Source organism: Misgurnus anguillicaudatus, chromosome 4 (genome assembly GCF_027580225.2).
Source record: "Misgurnus anguillicaudatus chromosome 4, ASM2758022v2, whole genome shotgun sequence".
Lineage (NCBI taxonomy): Eukaryota > Metazoa > Chordata > Actinopteri > Cypriniformes > Cobitidae > Misgurnus > Misgurnus anguillicaudatus.
In genome coordinates, this window is record NC_073340.2 from 16,556,527 (window position 1) to 16,573,159 (window position 16,633).

General features: G+C 38.1%; 1 protein-coding gene across 4 annotated transcripts; it reads right to left on the reverse strand.

The window, feature by feature from the left end:
* Positions 1-941: 941 nt before the first annotated feature.
* Positions 942-16,223, reverse strand: stambpl1 (STAM binding protein-like 1). Of its 4 annotated transcripts, none has more exons than XM_073866798.1 (12): positions 16,017-16,220; positions 15,778-15,817; positions 13,958-14,064; positions 13,189-13,406; positions 10,485-10,560; positions 9,068-9,163; positions 8,076-8,391; positions 7,658-7,776; positions 5,610-5,747; positions 3,098-3,210; positions 2,576-2,675; positions 942-2,463 (listed from the first exon to the last, which is right to left on the reverse strand). In XM_073866798.1, exons 3-12 carry the CDS (start codon positions 13,985-13,987, stop codon positions 2,407-2,409), a joined length of 1,263 nt encoding a protein of 420 aa, XP_073722899.1. In that variant the 5' UTR covers positions 13,988-14,064; positions 15,778-15,817; positions 16,017-16,220; the 3' UTR covers positions 942-2,406. The 4 variants fall into 4 exon arrangements, with proteins under 4 accessions (XP_073722899.1, XP_073722898.1, XP_073722897.1 ...); XM_073866797.1 differs by having other exon boundaries at positions 15,918-16,220; XM_073866796.1 differs by having other exon boundaries at positions 15,778-16,220.
* Positions 16,224-16,633: the final 410 nt, after the last annotated feature.

Sequence of the window (16,633 nt, forward strand, 5' to 3'; positions counted from 1 at the left end):
GCTTAATGACAAAGACAGGGTGACGCAGGAGCCAGGAAGTATATCGCTATCTGAAATATTGCCAAAGACGGCGTTACAGGGACGCAGGAAGTATGGCAAGAGAGACGCAGCGTCTCGTTCCCTTCTCAGGGAACAACAGTTACATACGTAACCCAAGACGTTTTTATGTGTCAAGCACACCTATGCAAAAAAAACATTTTGGTATGAATCAACATTTGCATAAAGAAGATACTGTATAAGCATTTAAAGCAAACAATTTAGCACGTGTGCTTAAAAGGCTAGAAATTGTATGATATTATCCTACACTACACAGGGAATAATATGGATTTTTCCAGAAAACTTGCATAAAATAGATACATGTCATTGAAAGTGCTTAAATCTATGCATGTATATTTTCAAAAACTTCCCAGGGCCTTGAATTATTTCCCCCAGATTCACAAACTTTCAAGATTTTCAGGGAACCCTGTTTAAAAACTATAATAGCTATTTTCCGGTAGCGACGCCATATTGGACTCACGTGGATTACTTCTGTGAAGGATGGATGCGCTTTTGGGGGTCCAAAGTCAGAAGTTGTTCCCCGATCCCGGCTTCCTACCATTATAAAGCTTGGAAGAGCAAGGACATTTACTAAAATAACTCCAAGGGTGAGTAAACAATGGGATCATTTTGATATTTGGCTGGAATAAGTTATTGTTGAACAGATTACTACACTGCTAGTTTCAGGTTTACAGTAAACAAAGGAAATGGTTCAATAATTAAATACACACTAGAGACTACATATCTGTAAAATGTTAAAACCATGAGTAGTCTATCATGCATCAGCCTAAAAAAACCTACAGCCTTTTATTATAACACATGATGTGCATACTGTAATGTAATGTACAGCAGCTGCATTTCTAAAACCTTCCATGAGGTGTTTCACTCTAAATCAAACACAGGTAAATCTTTAAACACAGGTTTCTTTAATGAACAAATGGGCCGATATGTTGCTTGTACAGACACATCCTTATAGTTTCCTGTGCACAAAGAGCAACAAGAGCACTGCAGATTTCAGAGGAACCAATGGCACACAGCCACAAACTTATGACACAATCCAATCCACATTTTACATGACACACACGGTTTACTGAACGCTATCTGAATCACACGTGCCAGCTCATAGCTCTTCACACATTTGAATCATCTGCTGGTGAGACAACTTCAACCGTCTCAAAACTAGAGGAGACCAAAATTCACATCAGTTTCTTAAAATGAGGAAATGTTACCCTGAGATGACAGCAGTCAAGGCTCTAATGGCAAAGTTTTGTTTGCAGTTGTGGGACCTTTGGTTTTTACTTTATTTTTAAGCAAAGATTCAGTTTGAATCAGATCCACATTTTACAAAACAGGCTTGAGTTGGTGAAGAAAATCAGCTCAATAACCAGCACAAATATATTGCCTTGTTGGATTTATGTTTGAAAGACTTAAACAGTCTCAATTGTATTGAAAGTCAGATTCTTTGTGTATTTTGCACTATTGTGAGTAAACCATTAACTATTTTAAACCATTATACTATACATTTCCTCACGTCCCTACTGAAAAGTAGCATGGTGTAGCAGGCTGGATTTTGGACACTTGGTCTTACTGTAGTTGGTCAGACCAGCAGACCCAACAGCTTGACCAGGCTGGAAGCTAAGCTGGTTGGCTGGTCTTAAGCTGGTTTTGATGGAAGTAGCTGGTCTTCCAGCCTGGTCAAGCTATTGGGTCAGCTGGTCTCCCAGGCCTGACCAACTAAAAAAATGGCCAAAACCCCTCTAAAACCAGCCTGCTACACCAACTTAAGCAGCTAAAACCAGTCAACCAGTTAAGGCTGGTTTTAGCTGGTCCTTTCAGTAGGGCTGTTATAATAGTAATTACTCCAAAGTCATTGAATCATATTTTAAACCGACTAAACACGACAAGAATTTTCTGTTATTTGTCATTTTAAAAAGCAATAAATCACTTTTCAGCATCTACTGTGTTACAGTGAGCACTGCAAATGATATAAGCGTTTATCAAAAAGGTGAAACTTTCTTACAAAAAGTCCAGGAAACAGTTGGCTGCAGTCTCGCACTATGCCTTGCCAAATGATGCCACCTTGAGGACAAAGAACCAAAAAAGCCATCTGCTCAGTAGAGACGAAACCTCTGACAAAAGGTTTTAAAAACACCTGGCCACAAACAAAAAGCCAACAATGATCTAAAAAACACAAAACAACATAGGAGCATCTTGATAGTTTCAGTTAACCTGCTCACAGCAAACTGCTCGGCTGAAAACTCCCATTCCACAGTACTTTTATGTGAAATAAATAAATACAAAAAAGCCTTCAAGTAAACACAGATCGTAGCAGATCTTCTCAATGGTTTTCGGAAGTATCCGATTCTCCTGTCACCTGAGGTCCAGCACTGTCGTTTTCAAGTCCTTCACCACAACGTGCTTGCAAATCTGCAAACAGAAACCGCCATCTTTCATTTCTCTAAAAGCGTTTCACTTTTGCGACAATGAAACAAGCCAAATGTGCTGATTTTCATGTTAAAGGAGACATCTGGGCTCTTACAGTGAACAAAGGCGGATCTTTCGAGTGAGGATGAAAACCTTTCAATCTGCAACCGGCCACTTCTCCCATTCCAGTGCTGGTCAGTCTAAATACTCCTGTGCTAAAAAAGCAAAAACATCACAATTGTAAACACATTATTGCCATTCTGTCATATTTCACTAACTTAGCTGCCTTCTTACATGCAAAACTATAATAATAGTACTGTTATATATTATTGTAAGCGTAATGTTTAATTCATGCAAATATGCATTTTAAAATGTGTAAACATTTTCTGTGGTGCTTTTAAACATTACTCAAGAGCCTGAAACCACAACACTAGCTCATCTAAGCTGTTCACCACAAATCCATAAATGGGATTGTGTTGAATTTCTAAATGTTATTCATGAACCCAGAGATGTGGTTCATAGGTGTATTAATGCATCTATTGTTAAATAATAAATTAATTATTAATCGCTGTAAATTGAAAAACCTTGAGGTATTATGGGCACAATGGAGGGTGTGGGAGGTTTGAGAGCATCATACTCATTGTGTTTAGGTGCACAAACAATAGCGATGGCCTCCGGTAGCATAAGCTGATAAGAGCTGTGTGTGTGAAGATCCACGCTGGATAGAAAGGCCGTCTGTGTCGGATGTGTCTGTGGGAGAAACAAGCAAATTTATTTAAATTATTATTATTTCTTCTCATTGCTGATTACTCCCATGTGGGCACCGAATGGTTTATTATGCCGTTTCCAAGTTGATGCCCCTTAAAGGAAAACACCACCTTTTTTTATATTTTATTATGTTCTTACCTCAACTTAGACTAATTAATACATATCTATCTTTATTCAATGCGCGTGCTTAATCTTTGTACAGCGCATTGTGAATGTGTTAGCATTTAGCCTAGGCCCATTCATTCCTTAGGATCCAAACAGGGATGAATTTAGAAGCCACCAAACACTTCCATGTTTTCCATATTTAAAGACATGAGTAGTTACACGAGTATGGTGGCACAAAATAAAACTTTTAAGCAGATAAAAACATCATCACTCCTGACTCATCCCCCTCTCGCTCAAACTTCTGTCAATATTACTGCGCCAAAGGTCGAAGTGCTGCAAACTAAGTGCTCCTCCACCATACAACACAGCTCTCACTTTTTATCTGCCCAAAAAAAATCGACATCTTTTATTTTGTGCCACCATACTTACTCGTGTAACTACTCATGCAACAATCTTTAAACAGTGAAAACAGGTGGCTCCTAAATTCATCCCTGTTTGGATCCTAAGGAATGAATGGTGCTAGGCTAAATGCTAACACATTCACGACGTCCTGTACAATGATTAAGTGCACGCATTGAAAAAAGCTAGGGATGTATTAATTAGTCTAAGTTGAGGTAGAAACATAGTAAAATATAAAAAAATGGTGGTGTTTTCCTTTAAAGGTGCTGTGTGTACATTTTAGCAGCATCTAGCTGTAAGATTGTGAATTGCAACCAATGGCTCAGTCTCCCTTACAAAATGCATATAGAAGCTACGGTAGCCGCATCGGGACAAACATGTCATCATCTGAGACAACATAGAGACAAAAAACATTCTGGTTTGTCTGTTTAAGGCTACTGTAGAAACATGCCGGCGACTTTCATGTGGTGTATGTAGATAACAACAACAGATTTCATTTTGTAAGGTCTTTATATATTACTGATAATATAGTTATGTATATTATATTGCATTTCTGTCAAGAGATTCTTCTATAAGTATATACACAATGTACCTTTAAAGGTATAGTTTACCCACAAATTAAAATTATGTAATTATTGACTCATCCTCATGTGGTTTTTCTTTCTGTGGAGCACAAAATGACAAATTCTACCAGATGTATTCTGAATCATGCAACAGCTTTGCGTGAGACACTGAAATTAAAGCTGTTATGGACAACTTTGTGGTTTTATAGTTCATTTGTGACCTTTTAGGGCATTCATTGTCATTGCACAGAAAAGAGTAATCAACATTACTGTCAAAATGTCTTCTTTTGTGCTCCATGGAAGAAAGAGAGGGGTTAGTCATGAGGGTGAGTAAATCAGAACAAAAAAATAATAATTTTTGAGTGAACTATCACTTTACTATTTGATTATGCAAAAAATAGATTAATACATTAAGCACATGGTCTACCACTCCTTAAAGGAATAGTCTACTCATTTTCAATATTAAAATATGTTATTACCTTAACTAAGAATTGTTGATATATCCCTCTATCATCTGTGTGCGTGCACGTAAGCGCTGTAGCGCGCTGCGACGCTTCGATAGCATTTAGCTTAGCCCCATTCATTCAATGGTACCATTTAGAGATAAAGTTAGAAGTGACCAAACACATCAACGTTTTTCCTATTTAAGACGAGTAGTTATAGGAGCAAGTTTGGTGGTACAAAATAAAACGTAGCGCTTTTCTAAGCGGATTTAAAAGAGGAACTATATTGTATGGCGTAATAGCACTTTTGGGAGTACTTCGACTCGGCGCAGTAACACCCTCCCTCTCCCATTATGAGAGGGAGAAGGGGAGCGGACTTTTCAGGCGAGTCGAAGTACTCCCAAAAGTGCTATTACGCCATACAATATAGTTCCTCTTTTAAATCCACTTAGAAAAGCGCTACGTTTTATTTTGTACCACCAAACTTGCTCGTATAACTACTCGTCTTAAATAGGAAAAACGTTGATGTGTTTGGTCACTTCTAACTTTATCTCTGATTGATACCATTGAATGAATGAGGCCAAGCTAAATGCTATCGAAGTGTCGCAGCGTGCTCCAGCGCTTACGTGCACGCACACAGATGATAGAGGGATGTATCAACAATTCTTAGTTAAGGTAATAACATATTTTAATATTAAAAATGAGTAGACTATTGCTTTAATATATCATTCACCAATTCAGTGCTTTATTAAAAATTGATCATCATCATTGTGTTTCAAGTGCAAAAGGTGTGAGAGGATACATTAAATGTACAGCTAAATTGTATTATAGAATAATAATATAGAGATAAAGAGAGACGAGAGACACCCACATGGATCCAGCCGAGGGTCAGAAGGTTGTGATGGTCCTGGTAACTAAACAGCTCTTCTACATTCTCCATGTCACAGTAATCTGGGCCAGCAGACTGCTTAGGGACAATCACATGGGTGAGCATGAACTCATTGTGAGTCTGTAAAAAAATGCAAAGATTTCAGTTCGGCAGGAAGCACATGTCGTCAAAGCTAGGCACAAATGGGAATTAGCAGCTATATCAGCCAGCCAGCCAAAAGCTTGTGAAATTTTAAAGTAGCTGTGGTAAATATGAGACAAATGAATATATAAGTGACTCTTGAATTTGTCCTTTAGTGGTTGGCAGTTTTCCTAGTTTTAAAACGAGTATCTTCCCTTGGCTTGGCTGCTATGTTAAGTGTATACGGATTATGACGTTAACACTCGCAGAAGCTTACGAGCAAGGACTAGTGTCACCGTGAATATGGACCCTTTTCAACAGAGTGATGATGATGCATTTTAACGGTCCTGGAAGTTTTTTTTATATTTTCAAAGTATGTATTTACATTTATAACAACATACTTTATATTACATCATCTTTTTATAAATGTACAAAAAACTAGTTAATGCTGCACTAGTGGTCCGCCAAAGCCCCCAGTGGTCCGCCAAAAGATGACCTAAATAAGGCAAGTGTTACTCCGTCACTTAAGTAAGTCGATTTTTAATGTTGATTAATTTAACTGTGATATCAGTTCTTGCCTTTCGGTTTTAATAACGTAAAAATGGATCGGTTGGCTAAACCAAAGAGGAGTCAAATTAAAAGATCAAGCGTCAACTGAAAGCAGCTAAAATCCACAGATCTATTAGTTTTGTAATGTACTAGTTTTTGTTGCATGTGTAAAATCCCTGTAATTTCAGTGATTTTGGACAATAAAGGGAACATAGTTACAACCATAGACTTCATATACCCACCACCTCAGTTTTAAACTAATTCCTCTTTGGAATGACATAAAGTGGGACCTAGGCTATTACAGTATGTTTAATTGCATTTTTTTTCCACATGTGCAGTTTGTTGTTCATATTAAGCTGTAACTCATTTCACATTTACTTTTTCAAATGAAATAAAATTCATATAATAATTTCTGAACATAGCATTGCATTTGTTTTTAAAAAATTTGTTTTTGACTTGAAACAGTTGCATATTAAACTTAAACTTAGCTTATCCTTCCTAATTTGTTGTTTTTTGGGGGAGTGTTAGAGTGGGATTCTGTTAGGTGGTCCTCAGAAAAAAAATGGAAGATAAAGTAGTCCTTGGGCTGAAAAAGTTTAAGAAACACTGACTTAGAATGACATTTACTGATACCAATAGACACCAATAGTTTTGCTTTTTACTCCTTGTTTCAAAGTATTATGTGAACTCCTAAAAGTGCAGAGAGTACAAACTGCAATTCGGTTGTCACCCAATTCAAAATCATCACACATAATGAGATATGATGCATTTTTCCATACCCATTGATTTTAATACTGATTTTAAGCCGATATATATCGGTGCATCCCTTACAAATACTATGCAACAATGTAAATGCATAAATGCATTTAATACAGTCTAAATGCAATTTGCATGCTTTCATGGCAGGGATAACACTCAGAAGTAAAATTCAATTCTGTTCACATTTACTTTATAAATCTGTGTGACTTTCTTCCACAGAATACAGGAAATATAAGACACCTCTTGCATTCCACTAAAGAAAGAGGGTGAGTCACAGATGAATAAACTTTCAATTCTGTGTAAACTGTAAACTGACACTTTAAGTAGGTTAAGTACAATATGAGGAATTCCTCTTCATGGGTCACATCAACACATCTTATTAACACCAATTGTGCAATGCTTGTGTTCTAACAATGAGTTTGAAAAGGCGATGATGCATGATAACAGGATAATAAATGACTTTTAAATACTCCACAACCCATATTCACACTTACTCCCAGAATCATGTCACAAAACCAGGAACTTCAGCTTAGTCACTGTTTGAAAGTCTATTCAAAAGAATATCACTCCGGCAAAGAGGTTTGTTTGCTTTAAGATCTTACCAGCTTTCCACAGAGCACTCCACACGTCTCAACCCCTCTGGCTGTGTTACTGTCAGCCAAAAGAAGAAACCTGTATGTCAGGTCTCGTGGGATTAAGACTCGCCTCAGGCCTTCCACACGCTGATCTAAAACCAGACAAGAATATATTAGTATGGCTAATAATGTGAAATAAATAAATTAATGAGCTACAAGCAGTCTGATATTTAGCAATAAATAAATACCCTGTGAAGCTAAAGGGATTTGTATCACACATATTGGTATATTTGGGGTCTTAACTGAGTGGCTTAATACAATAGTAACTATATTTATATGTAAGAAAAAGGTGATTTTCAATAAACAAAAATATTTGAACGCTGCGACTAAACAATAAGAATCAAGTGGAGTCGTATAATAAAGCAAAAAAAGGACATGTGAAGATGCTGATTTTGTACAGCTGCTAACGTTGCTGCCGGTTTAGGGACAGGGACGGCTGGTTTATTACGATTGGGGTCAAGGCGCACATGGTTTCTCTGGGTCTGGGATAAGCAGGACCCATCGGTTTGTTCAGGCACTTTGGGGACAGCCTCGTCCCTGCGACTGGCCAGCTCTTGTCTGCGCAACTGATCCTCAAAATAGCGAAACTGCTCCGACTCGATCTGCATCTTCCTGAGATGCGCCACACGTTGCCTCTCCTCTTCCAACAGAGACATCTTCTGTAGCCGATCTCCACACATCTCAACTGCCCTGGCTTGGCTCTGTCCACAAACACACAGTATAATGGTATAAACTACAATTTGTGATCCTGTTTGCGAAATCTAGGCTAAAGTCTTATAAAATTAAGAGCATCAAAATTAGATTTTACACTATCATGACCTTACGGTACATTCACACGAGGCATGAACATTAACGCTTCCCATTCACTTTTAATGGGTAACGTCATGCGTTGCCAAACTGAATTGTGGATCCATCGGCGCTGTGTCAGTGCTGTTGCTCATGGCAGAAGTTGAACATTTCTCAACTTTTCAAGCGGCAACGCGTGCGTCAGCCAATCAGATCGCCTTATGCAAATAACCTAGGCAGAGCCAGCCAATTACGTTTATGGAAGACCGGAGCATGGGTTGCGGCCACTGTGATTGCCTGTTGGCCACGCTTTAGACAAGCCTTCTGTCAAGCGCTAACGCTTTCGCCCCGTGTGAATGTACCGTTAGTCAATAATATAGATATCCAGGTTCTAATTTCACATTACATGATTTCATGTAGAAAACAGTAAATCACCAAAAAATGACTTTCACAGGCTCCCATTTTACTACATTTATCTAAACAAAATGAAGTGTACATTTCCATGCCAATTCAAAGTCTATATCCAGAAGTTTATTCAGTAACACATGAGTTTGATACGACCGACTAATATTACTGCAGTTGGATGGGTACCTGACTTTTCAGATATTCGCTGTGTTCTTTGTTGTATTTTTCATGGAGAAGTCGCTTCAATTGATCCTTACGTGGAAAAGCCACCTCCTGTAATTTCTAGAAATGTTGAAAGGATAATGGGGTAAACATTAGGGTTTGTGTTACAGCGAGTGCCGAATCAATAAGAGATAGCTAATGCTCTCGGGGAAAAATGTAATGATTCTTGAAGGCCGTCTGGATGAAAGACACTTAAGCCAATTACTCATATTTTGCATTCAGGGACTTCAGCTCACTCCACAAACATCATGTCAATGTGCTTAGACTTTCAGGTGACTGTTCAGATGACACTCAAAATGAAAGAGACAAAAGCGTTTTTGTTTCAAAAGTATAAAGCAAAAAAAATACTGGAAAGCCTTGACTTGAAAATCTTTACCCAAAACAAGAAAAATGACTGTAAAGCCTGAACTAAAATCTTTCTATATATTATAAACGTACGAATTGCCATGAGACCAAATTACATGGTCTATGTAATTTGTATTTTTTTGTATTTGTATTTGTATTTGTATATATATATATATATATATATATATATATATATATATATATATATATATATATATATATATATATATATATATATATATATATATATATATATATATATATATATATATACACACACAAATACAAAAATTATTTTATGCTCTGCAGTATAATTACAATTTTTGCAGAATTGGTCATGCCTGAATTTAATAGAATCATCTACTAACATAATTTGGAGTAAATTGATACAAATTTTATTATACAGAAAACTTTCTGCTCCACAACTTCTATATTTGGCAGGTCTGCAGAGTTTAGGGGGTTGAATATTGTAACATTTTATATCTTGAGTGACCAGCAAAAATGTGTTCTAGTCAAACCTGTTTTAATCAGGAATCTGATACATTACATAGACCAGAATGATCAATGCTATCTCATGGCAATTCGTATGTCCAATTCGGGCAATCCATATATTATAAGTTGGCTAATTTTTATTAATTTGTTTGTCCCCATGCACACATTTTTGTACGATTTGCTTTGGCACCTGTGATGTTGACATCAGGGGTGGGGTTTCTTATGTTTTTCATATGATAATCTTATGTTTTTGAAAGATTCACTTCGCACAAAAACGAATTAGCCAACTCGTAAAATGCATACGAATTCTTGTGAGATCAGGCTGGAATGACCCTTTGGGCCTCAAAGTTGGTTTCATTTCACGCTAAATGCCTAAATGAAAGCAGAACATGCGCCCAGACAAGGCAAACCCACCGTATGAGCAGCTGTGAAGCTGACAAGTCCTCTAGCCACCATAAATGAGTATGATGTTAATTAATTAGATTTACAGTACCGTGGCTAAGCGCCACAGGGCTCCATCAGAGTCATACGCCGAGGGCCTTACCTTCATAATCACTTGCTTTTCAGGGATGTTGCACTGCTGATAGTCCCTGTGAGTGGGGAGCTTCTCAACAAATAAACTGTAAGGATGTGAAATAGGAAAACACTTAGTATTGGTGGCACATAACTATACAATGGATATTATGACAAAGGATAGAGGAATACATTTTTTAGATGACTAAATGTTTTATAGAATAAATATTATTACATTTTTATTAAATGACAATAAAATGTATTTAAAAAATGACAATAAATTTAGATTTAGTAAATGTATACTACTGTACCAGTCAAATGTTTAAGCACAACTTACTTTTTTATAATATTTTCCATATATGAGAGTAATAAAACTCATCCAAACTAGGGCCTTTTAAAAGGGTAACGTTCCGGTGACAGCTTTTGTAATTTTTTTCTGAAGTGCAGGTATCTGAAATGCTACTGGACAAATCTGTTAAAATCCCCCTGTGGAGAAAATGTTTTAAGTGTTGTTTATATGTCTATGTGATGTTTTATTGTAACCAATCACATCAACGCAGTTAAATGTGTGGATCAGTAGTTCGAGTCATAGATATTATGTATTAATGCCGCATAAACTCAGCGCTGAAACGATTGCAGCACAGCTCTTCAGCTCTGCTTCTGTGCTGCTCACACCTGTTAGCATCAACGCTAAAAGATTAGTGACGCAAATGTGCAGTTCACAAATGCATTGTGTGAAACTGAACTTAGCAGTTATGTGTTTAAAACTGTAACATCTATTTATATATTTGGCTACTAATTTGCATATTTACAGTGAGGAAAATAAGTATTTGAACACCCTGCTATTTTGCAAATTCTCCCACTTAGAAACCATGAAGGGGTCCGAAACCGTCATCGTAGGTGCATGTCCACTGTGAGAGACACACTCTTAGAAAGGAAGTGTTAATTTTTTACACATCATTGTGCGGTAAGCTTTAAACACATTATGTGTCATTTTAACATTTTGTGTTGATTTTGTGTTAAAGTAACACAAAATGTGTTGTTTCAATAATAACACAGAGATGGGTGGATTCTGGGACAACGCATTTAGTGTGGGAAGGAGGTTGTTCTCCCAAAATCTCGCAATACATGGCCCCGGTCATCCTCTCCTTAATACAGTGCAGTCGCCCTGTCCCATGTGCAGAAAAACACCCCCAAAGGATGATGCTACCACCCCCATGCTTCACAGTAGGGATGGTGTTCTTGGGATGGTACTCATCATTCTTCTTCAAACACATTTAGTGGAATTATGACAAAAAAGTTCTATTTTGGTCTCATCTGACCACATGACTTTCTTTCATGACTCCTCTGGATCATACAAAATGGCAAACTTAAGACGGGCCTGGACATGTGCTGGTTTAAGCAGGGGAACCTTCCGTGCCATGCATGATTTCAAACCATGATGTCTTAGTGTATTACCTAGTAATACGCTAAGTGTATTGTATTACTTAGTGTATTGCTTCAACAGTGGACCTTTTTTCACCAAGCTGCTTGGCAATTTCCCCGTAGCCCTTTTCAGCCTTGTGGAGGTGTACAATTTTGTGTCTGGTGTCTTTGGACAACTCTTTGGTCTTGGCCATGTTAGTAGTTGGATTCTTACTGATTGTATGGGGTGGACAGGTGTCTTTATGCAGCTAACAACCTCAAACAGGTGCATCTAATTTAGGATAATAAATGGAGTGGAGGTGGACATTTTAAAAGCAGACTAACAGGTCTTTGAGGGTCAGAATTCTAGCTGATAGACAGGTGTTCAAATACTTATTTGCAGCTGTATCATACAAATAAATAGTTAAAAAATGATACATTGTGATTTCTGGATTTTTTTTAGATTATGTCTCTCAAAGTCGACATGCACCTACGATGACAATTTCAGACCCCTCCGTGACCTCCAAGCGGGAGAACTTGCAAAATAAAAGGGTGTTCAAATACTTATTTTCCTCACTTTATCTAAATGGCCTGAGCTATGCAATTGAGTAGAGGCGAGACTAATTCACATATTCATAGATCTGCATATACTAAATGAGGCAAGGGTGTAAAAATGAAGAAATTACTGTGACAGGTAAAACTTTTATATATATGATATTATGATACTTAAATAGGCGTTTTAGCTGATAAAATTCTTGACTACAGGGAGACTTAAAGCAATCCAAATTATTGATTTAAAAATAAATTCCTCTATGATCACAAAAAAAAGAATTCAATCAACCGTGTACAAACATTTGACTGGCAGTGTACACAAAAGGGCTTTTCACACTGGAAATACTTAATGGAATAATCTGGGTTGCCTGTTTCACATGGGTTAAGAAATAACCCTGGGCATTCACAATCCGACGCCCCACACTGCGCACTCCCAAACCCTAGGCCAGGCGTCCCCAACCCTGCTCCCACACCCCCGTCTGCCATTATCAATCATCCCTGAACACCTTCATTAGCTGCTTCAGCTGTGTTTAATTGGGGTCATAACATTCGAACCCTGCTTTGTTTCACACTGCGTGCATTTGGCACCGCAATACGAGCTTTACCCGACAAAAGCAGGGCCAACCCTGGGTTAATTTCAGGGCTAACCTCGCTTCTAAATTACAAGTGTAAAACGATCCTTAACCTAGGGTTAAAAGCAGGGTTTGAAACAAAGATAACTCAGGGTTAAGCGCAGTGTGAAAAGCCCTATAGAGTAACAATATGCTAAAAGACAGTACGTGATGAATTTGTTGTAGAGGACAAAGGCGTTCTCCAGACTGCCCTCTTCAAGATAAACGGCTGCCATACGCTCCATCTCCACTCCGGAGCGGAAGTAACGCCATGGCGTGATGTCTTCATTTATCTCGATGTTAAAGCCCATTTTGCTGAGGGCCCGAACTCGCTCGACCGCCGGTAGAGTGATGTCGGTGTAGTCCGGCTCGGCCGCTAGCTTTTTCTGTAAAACACCAAAGATGCGGAACGTCATCACAGGCCTCGGATACACACAACATAAGCTCTATTCATCGCCCAGCTTGAGCGAACCGGAACACCCGGCACCAATGGCTCTCATACTAATCACTACAGAGAGCCTCTGTTTTTTTGTAGGGTGACTGAAAAGAGTGGGCGTCTTATCAACATGCAGCAGGACACAGAAGGACTCCAATAAGGGCCTGTGGAGCTGTTACCATTGCTGACATGACAGTTTGCTTGACTTTCGAACAGTATGCGTACAAAAATCTGTGAATACTGGTGGAGGGCCAAACTTAATGTTTTTGGGTGGCCGGAATAAAAGACTGCGTTTGATCACAGGGGATGCATAGTGTATGTGTGTGTGTGTGTGTGTATGAGGGTTTATATCCGTTGCATCCCTCCCTCCCCTTCCGGGATCTGAATGACAGAGCAGCTGCAGTGGGAATGCTAATGGAAATGAGTCACAGGACCTTATCCATCCCTGAAAGTAAGATCAGCTGTCCCCCACCACCCCCTTCCTCCCACACTGCCACTCACCAGCGTGCTGAAACTGAAGCCCTGGTCCATGGTAAGTTTATGATGTTTGCTGGCAGGCTCCGATCCTCCCTAAGCATCCATCTGTCATCTCCCAAGACGATTCCAAGCTGAGGAGCAAGAAACATTGTATCTGGCAACACGGCACCACTTAATAGGCCACCGGGTCGATGCAGCCTTTCCATTTAAGAGCAGACAACAAAGACACGATGCTTTCTGCACATTCAACACTTTCACTTTGTTTTTATTTCCTACTAGCGTATTCATCCTAATCCATTTACACGGTTACCGTGCCTAGTGCATTTCCACAGGGATTATCAAATGAATTTTTGTATTTCGGTCCAAATAACAAGGTTATTCGGTCCAGAATCTGTGCTACAGTTGCTATGACAGCTTGTTACCATGCAGCAAAATATTGTGACTCATGGATATCTTCAGCTGTGAAAAAAATCCTTGGTCAGGGTTTTTTACCGAGCACAATGCTGGATACACATTGGACAGTTTCTCACTTTGAGGTCTATTACTGTTTGAAAGCTTACAGCCGTGGCACACTTTCGCAAATGAACAGAATTAAATGAAAAAGTCTCACCGCCATAGAAATAAATTCACAGATTAATGCTGCCATGGCAACTTAAATCAGATGCACTGTTAAAATAAAAGCATGGGGTAAGAGAGATGTGAAATTTAACACTGAGCAATCACTGATAATGAGGGCTCCAAATAAAAATTATAATGTAAATTATTTGCATTATGGAGAAAATAATTGCATATAAAATAACCATATAAAATATTTATATTAATGCCCCACGTTTTCTCATCAGTAAGTTTACTTGTTAAAAAAAAGGTGGTTCAATTAGATTATGAATTAGCTACTGTCTACCCACATCGATACTAGCAAAGGGATTTAGGCGTCATATATGATCCTGTCTTTGAAATCCAAGATAGTCTCCTAAACTAATTATGAAATTAGGAGCATTAAAGTTTGATTTCAATCATTGATTTCACTTTAATTTCAATCTTTAATTTGGTTTTACTCAATTACTATTAAAGATATTGTCTAGATCAAAACAATAATCCTGTGTGTAGATTAAGATTACTATAAGTGCGCTTTGTTGGAGTTTAAGGAGGGTTAATACAGTAAAATTTAAAGCATTTTCAAAAAGGGCTGAGTGGTTTTTCAACATTGTTGTGTAACTAAAATACAACCTGCAATTTGCAAACGTGTTTTTTTTGTGAAGTCAGATTATAAACTATCAACAAAACATATGACTGTTCAAATATACAGTAATAACAAATTGACCATTGTCCCCATTACAGTGTTTTTGTATGTGCTTAAAATATATTGAATATACAGTTATTTATCTCTCTACTGTAGTATGCCTGAAGTGTGTGATATCAACGTTCACATAGAAATCAACTTAATTTATATATACATATACATTTAACAGTTTTCCATCTTCTCTGGTTGAAAAAACTTTTCATGAGTTACATTGCATGCATAACGTTACTTTAAACATACACATACGATACAAGTAGCCTAGATCAAGATCTACTGTATTAATAAAACTAGAGAATTAATATTAGACATGATGCTTTTGACTAATGTGACAACATTCTTAAGTAAAACTGCGGTCCAATATTTAAAATAATATAAAAAAGAAACATTCAATGACATTGAGCAGGTCAAAGATTCATTTCCAATCTGTGGCTTCGTCGTATCCATTACATACCGTATAAGCAGGAAATAGCATTGATACAAAAACAACCCTAAGCATTATCTAGTTGTACAAACATGTAATGTGTAAATTTAATAAAACACTTACCTGTAGGTGATGGGCTGTTGTGAACTCATGCTCCACATTCCTACAATCACATGTGGCACATACTAGAAATCAGTGCGAAAACAAGCAACTCGCGGAAATGAAAGACCCTGGTGGTTTTTATTATTGTTTTAAACTGTCACCCTTTTGCTTTTGTTCCTCGTGATAGCTTTGTTGTTTTTGCATTGATATACACACAGGGCTAAAATGGCTGATTTGTTGCTTTTGTCAGAGCGAATAACCTGTGATGTCAGATGGTTTGCCCGGAGCAGATGAATGCTGCTGGAATCGGCCGCGGCTGTAGCGCTGCTTTCAGCGAGCGACGCGGGCGTGTTTTAAAAGCTCGTGAGCAGCCTATCTAGACAGCATTTCTGATCTCTTCCGAGTCAGATCAGTCACAGGATCCACAAATGCTGTCTAGCTTACTAGGTTTTTAGACACAACGGCCGTTTATCAATCCGAAGGCTGCAGCCTGCGGAGGTCGCATGTGCTGCCTGCATACGTCACCAAGCCTGGTTTATTTAAGAAGACTGAGCATTACATTCGCAAGTCATAAGCATATTACAGCAATATACGATTAACTAAGAAAAATAGTCAACTTTATAATTGTTAATATTCGGAAATAAGACAGTCTTGATGACGTATGCACCCTGGAAATGTTACCTTCGCAGGCTGCAGCCATCGGATTGGGAAACGGCCAACCTGTGACAGCTCAACGAGTTGGGATTGGCAAGTGTCAACCGAGCGCGACTGTAGGAATGAAAGTGTAACCGCAGCAAATCCCTACATATTTCTCAAATACACAAACCGATATCCGGATGAACCGACGTTTTTTAAACTGAAGATATACTCAGAGATT

Coding starts and splice junctions, on each gene's coding strand:
- stambpl1 (XM_073866798.1), bottom strand. CDS start 13,987: ATGGACCAGGGCTTCAGTTTCAGCACGCTG. Junction 2,676..3,097: donor TGTGCACCTAAACACAATGA/GTATGATGCTCT, acceptor TTGCTTTTTTAG/CACAGGAGTATTTAGACTGA. Junction 2,464..2,575: donor AAGATCCGCCTTTGTTCACT/GTAAGAGCCCAG, acceptor TTCTGTTTGCAG/ATTTGCAAGCACGTTGTGGT.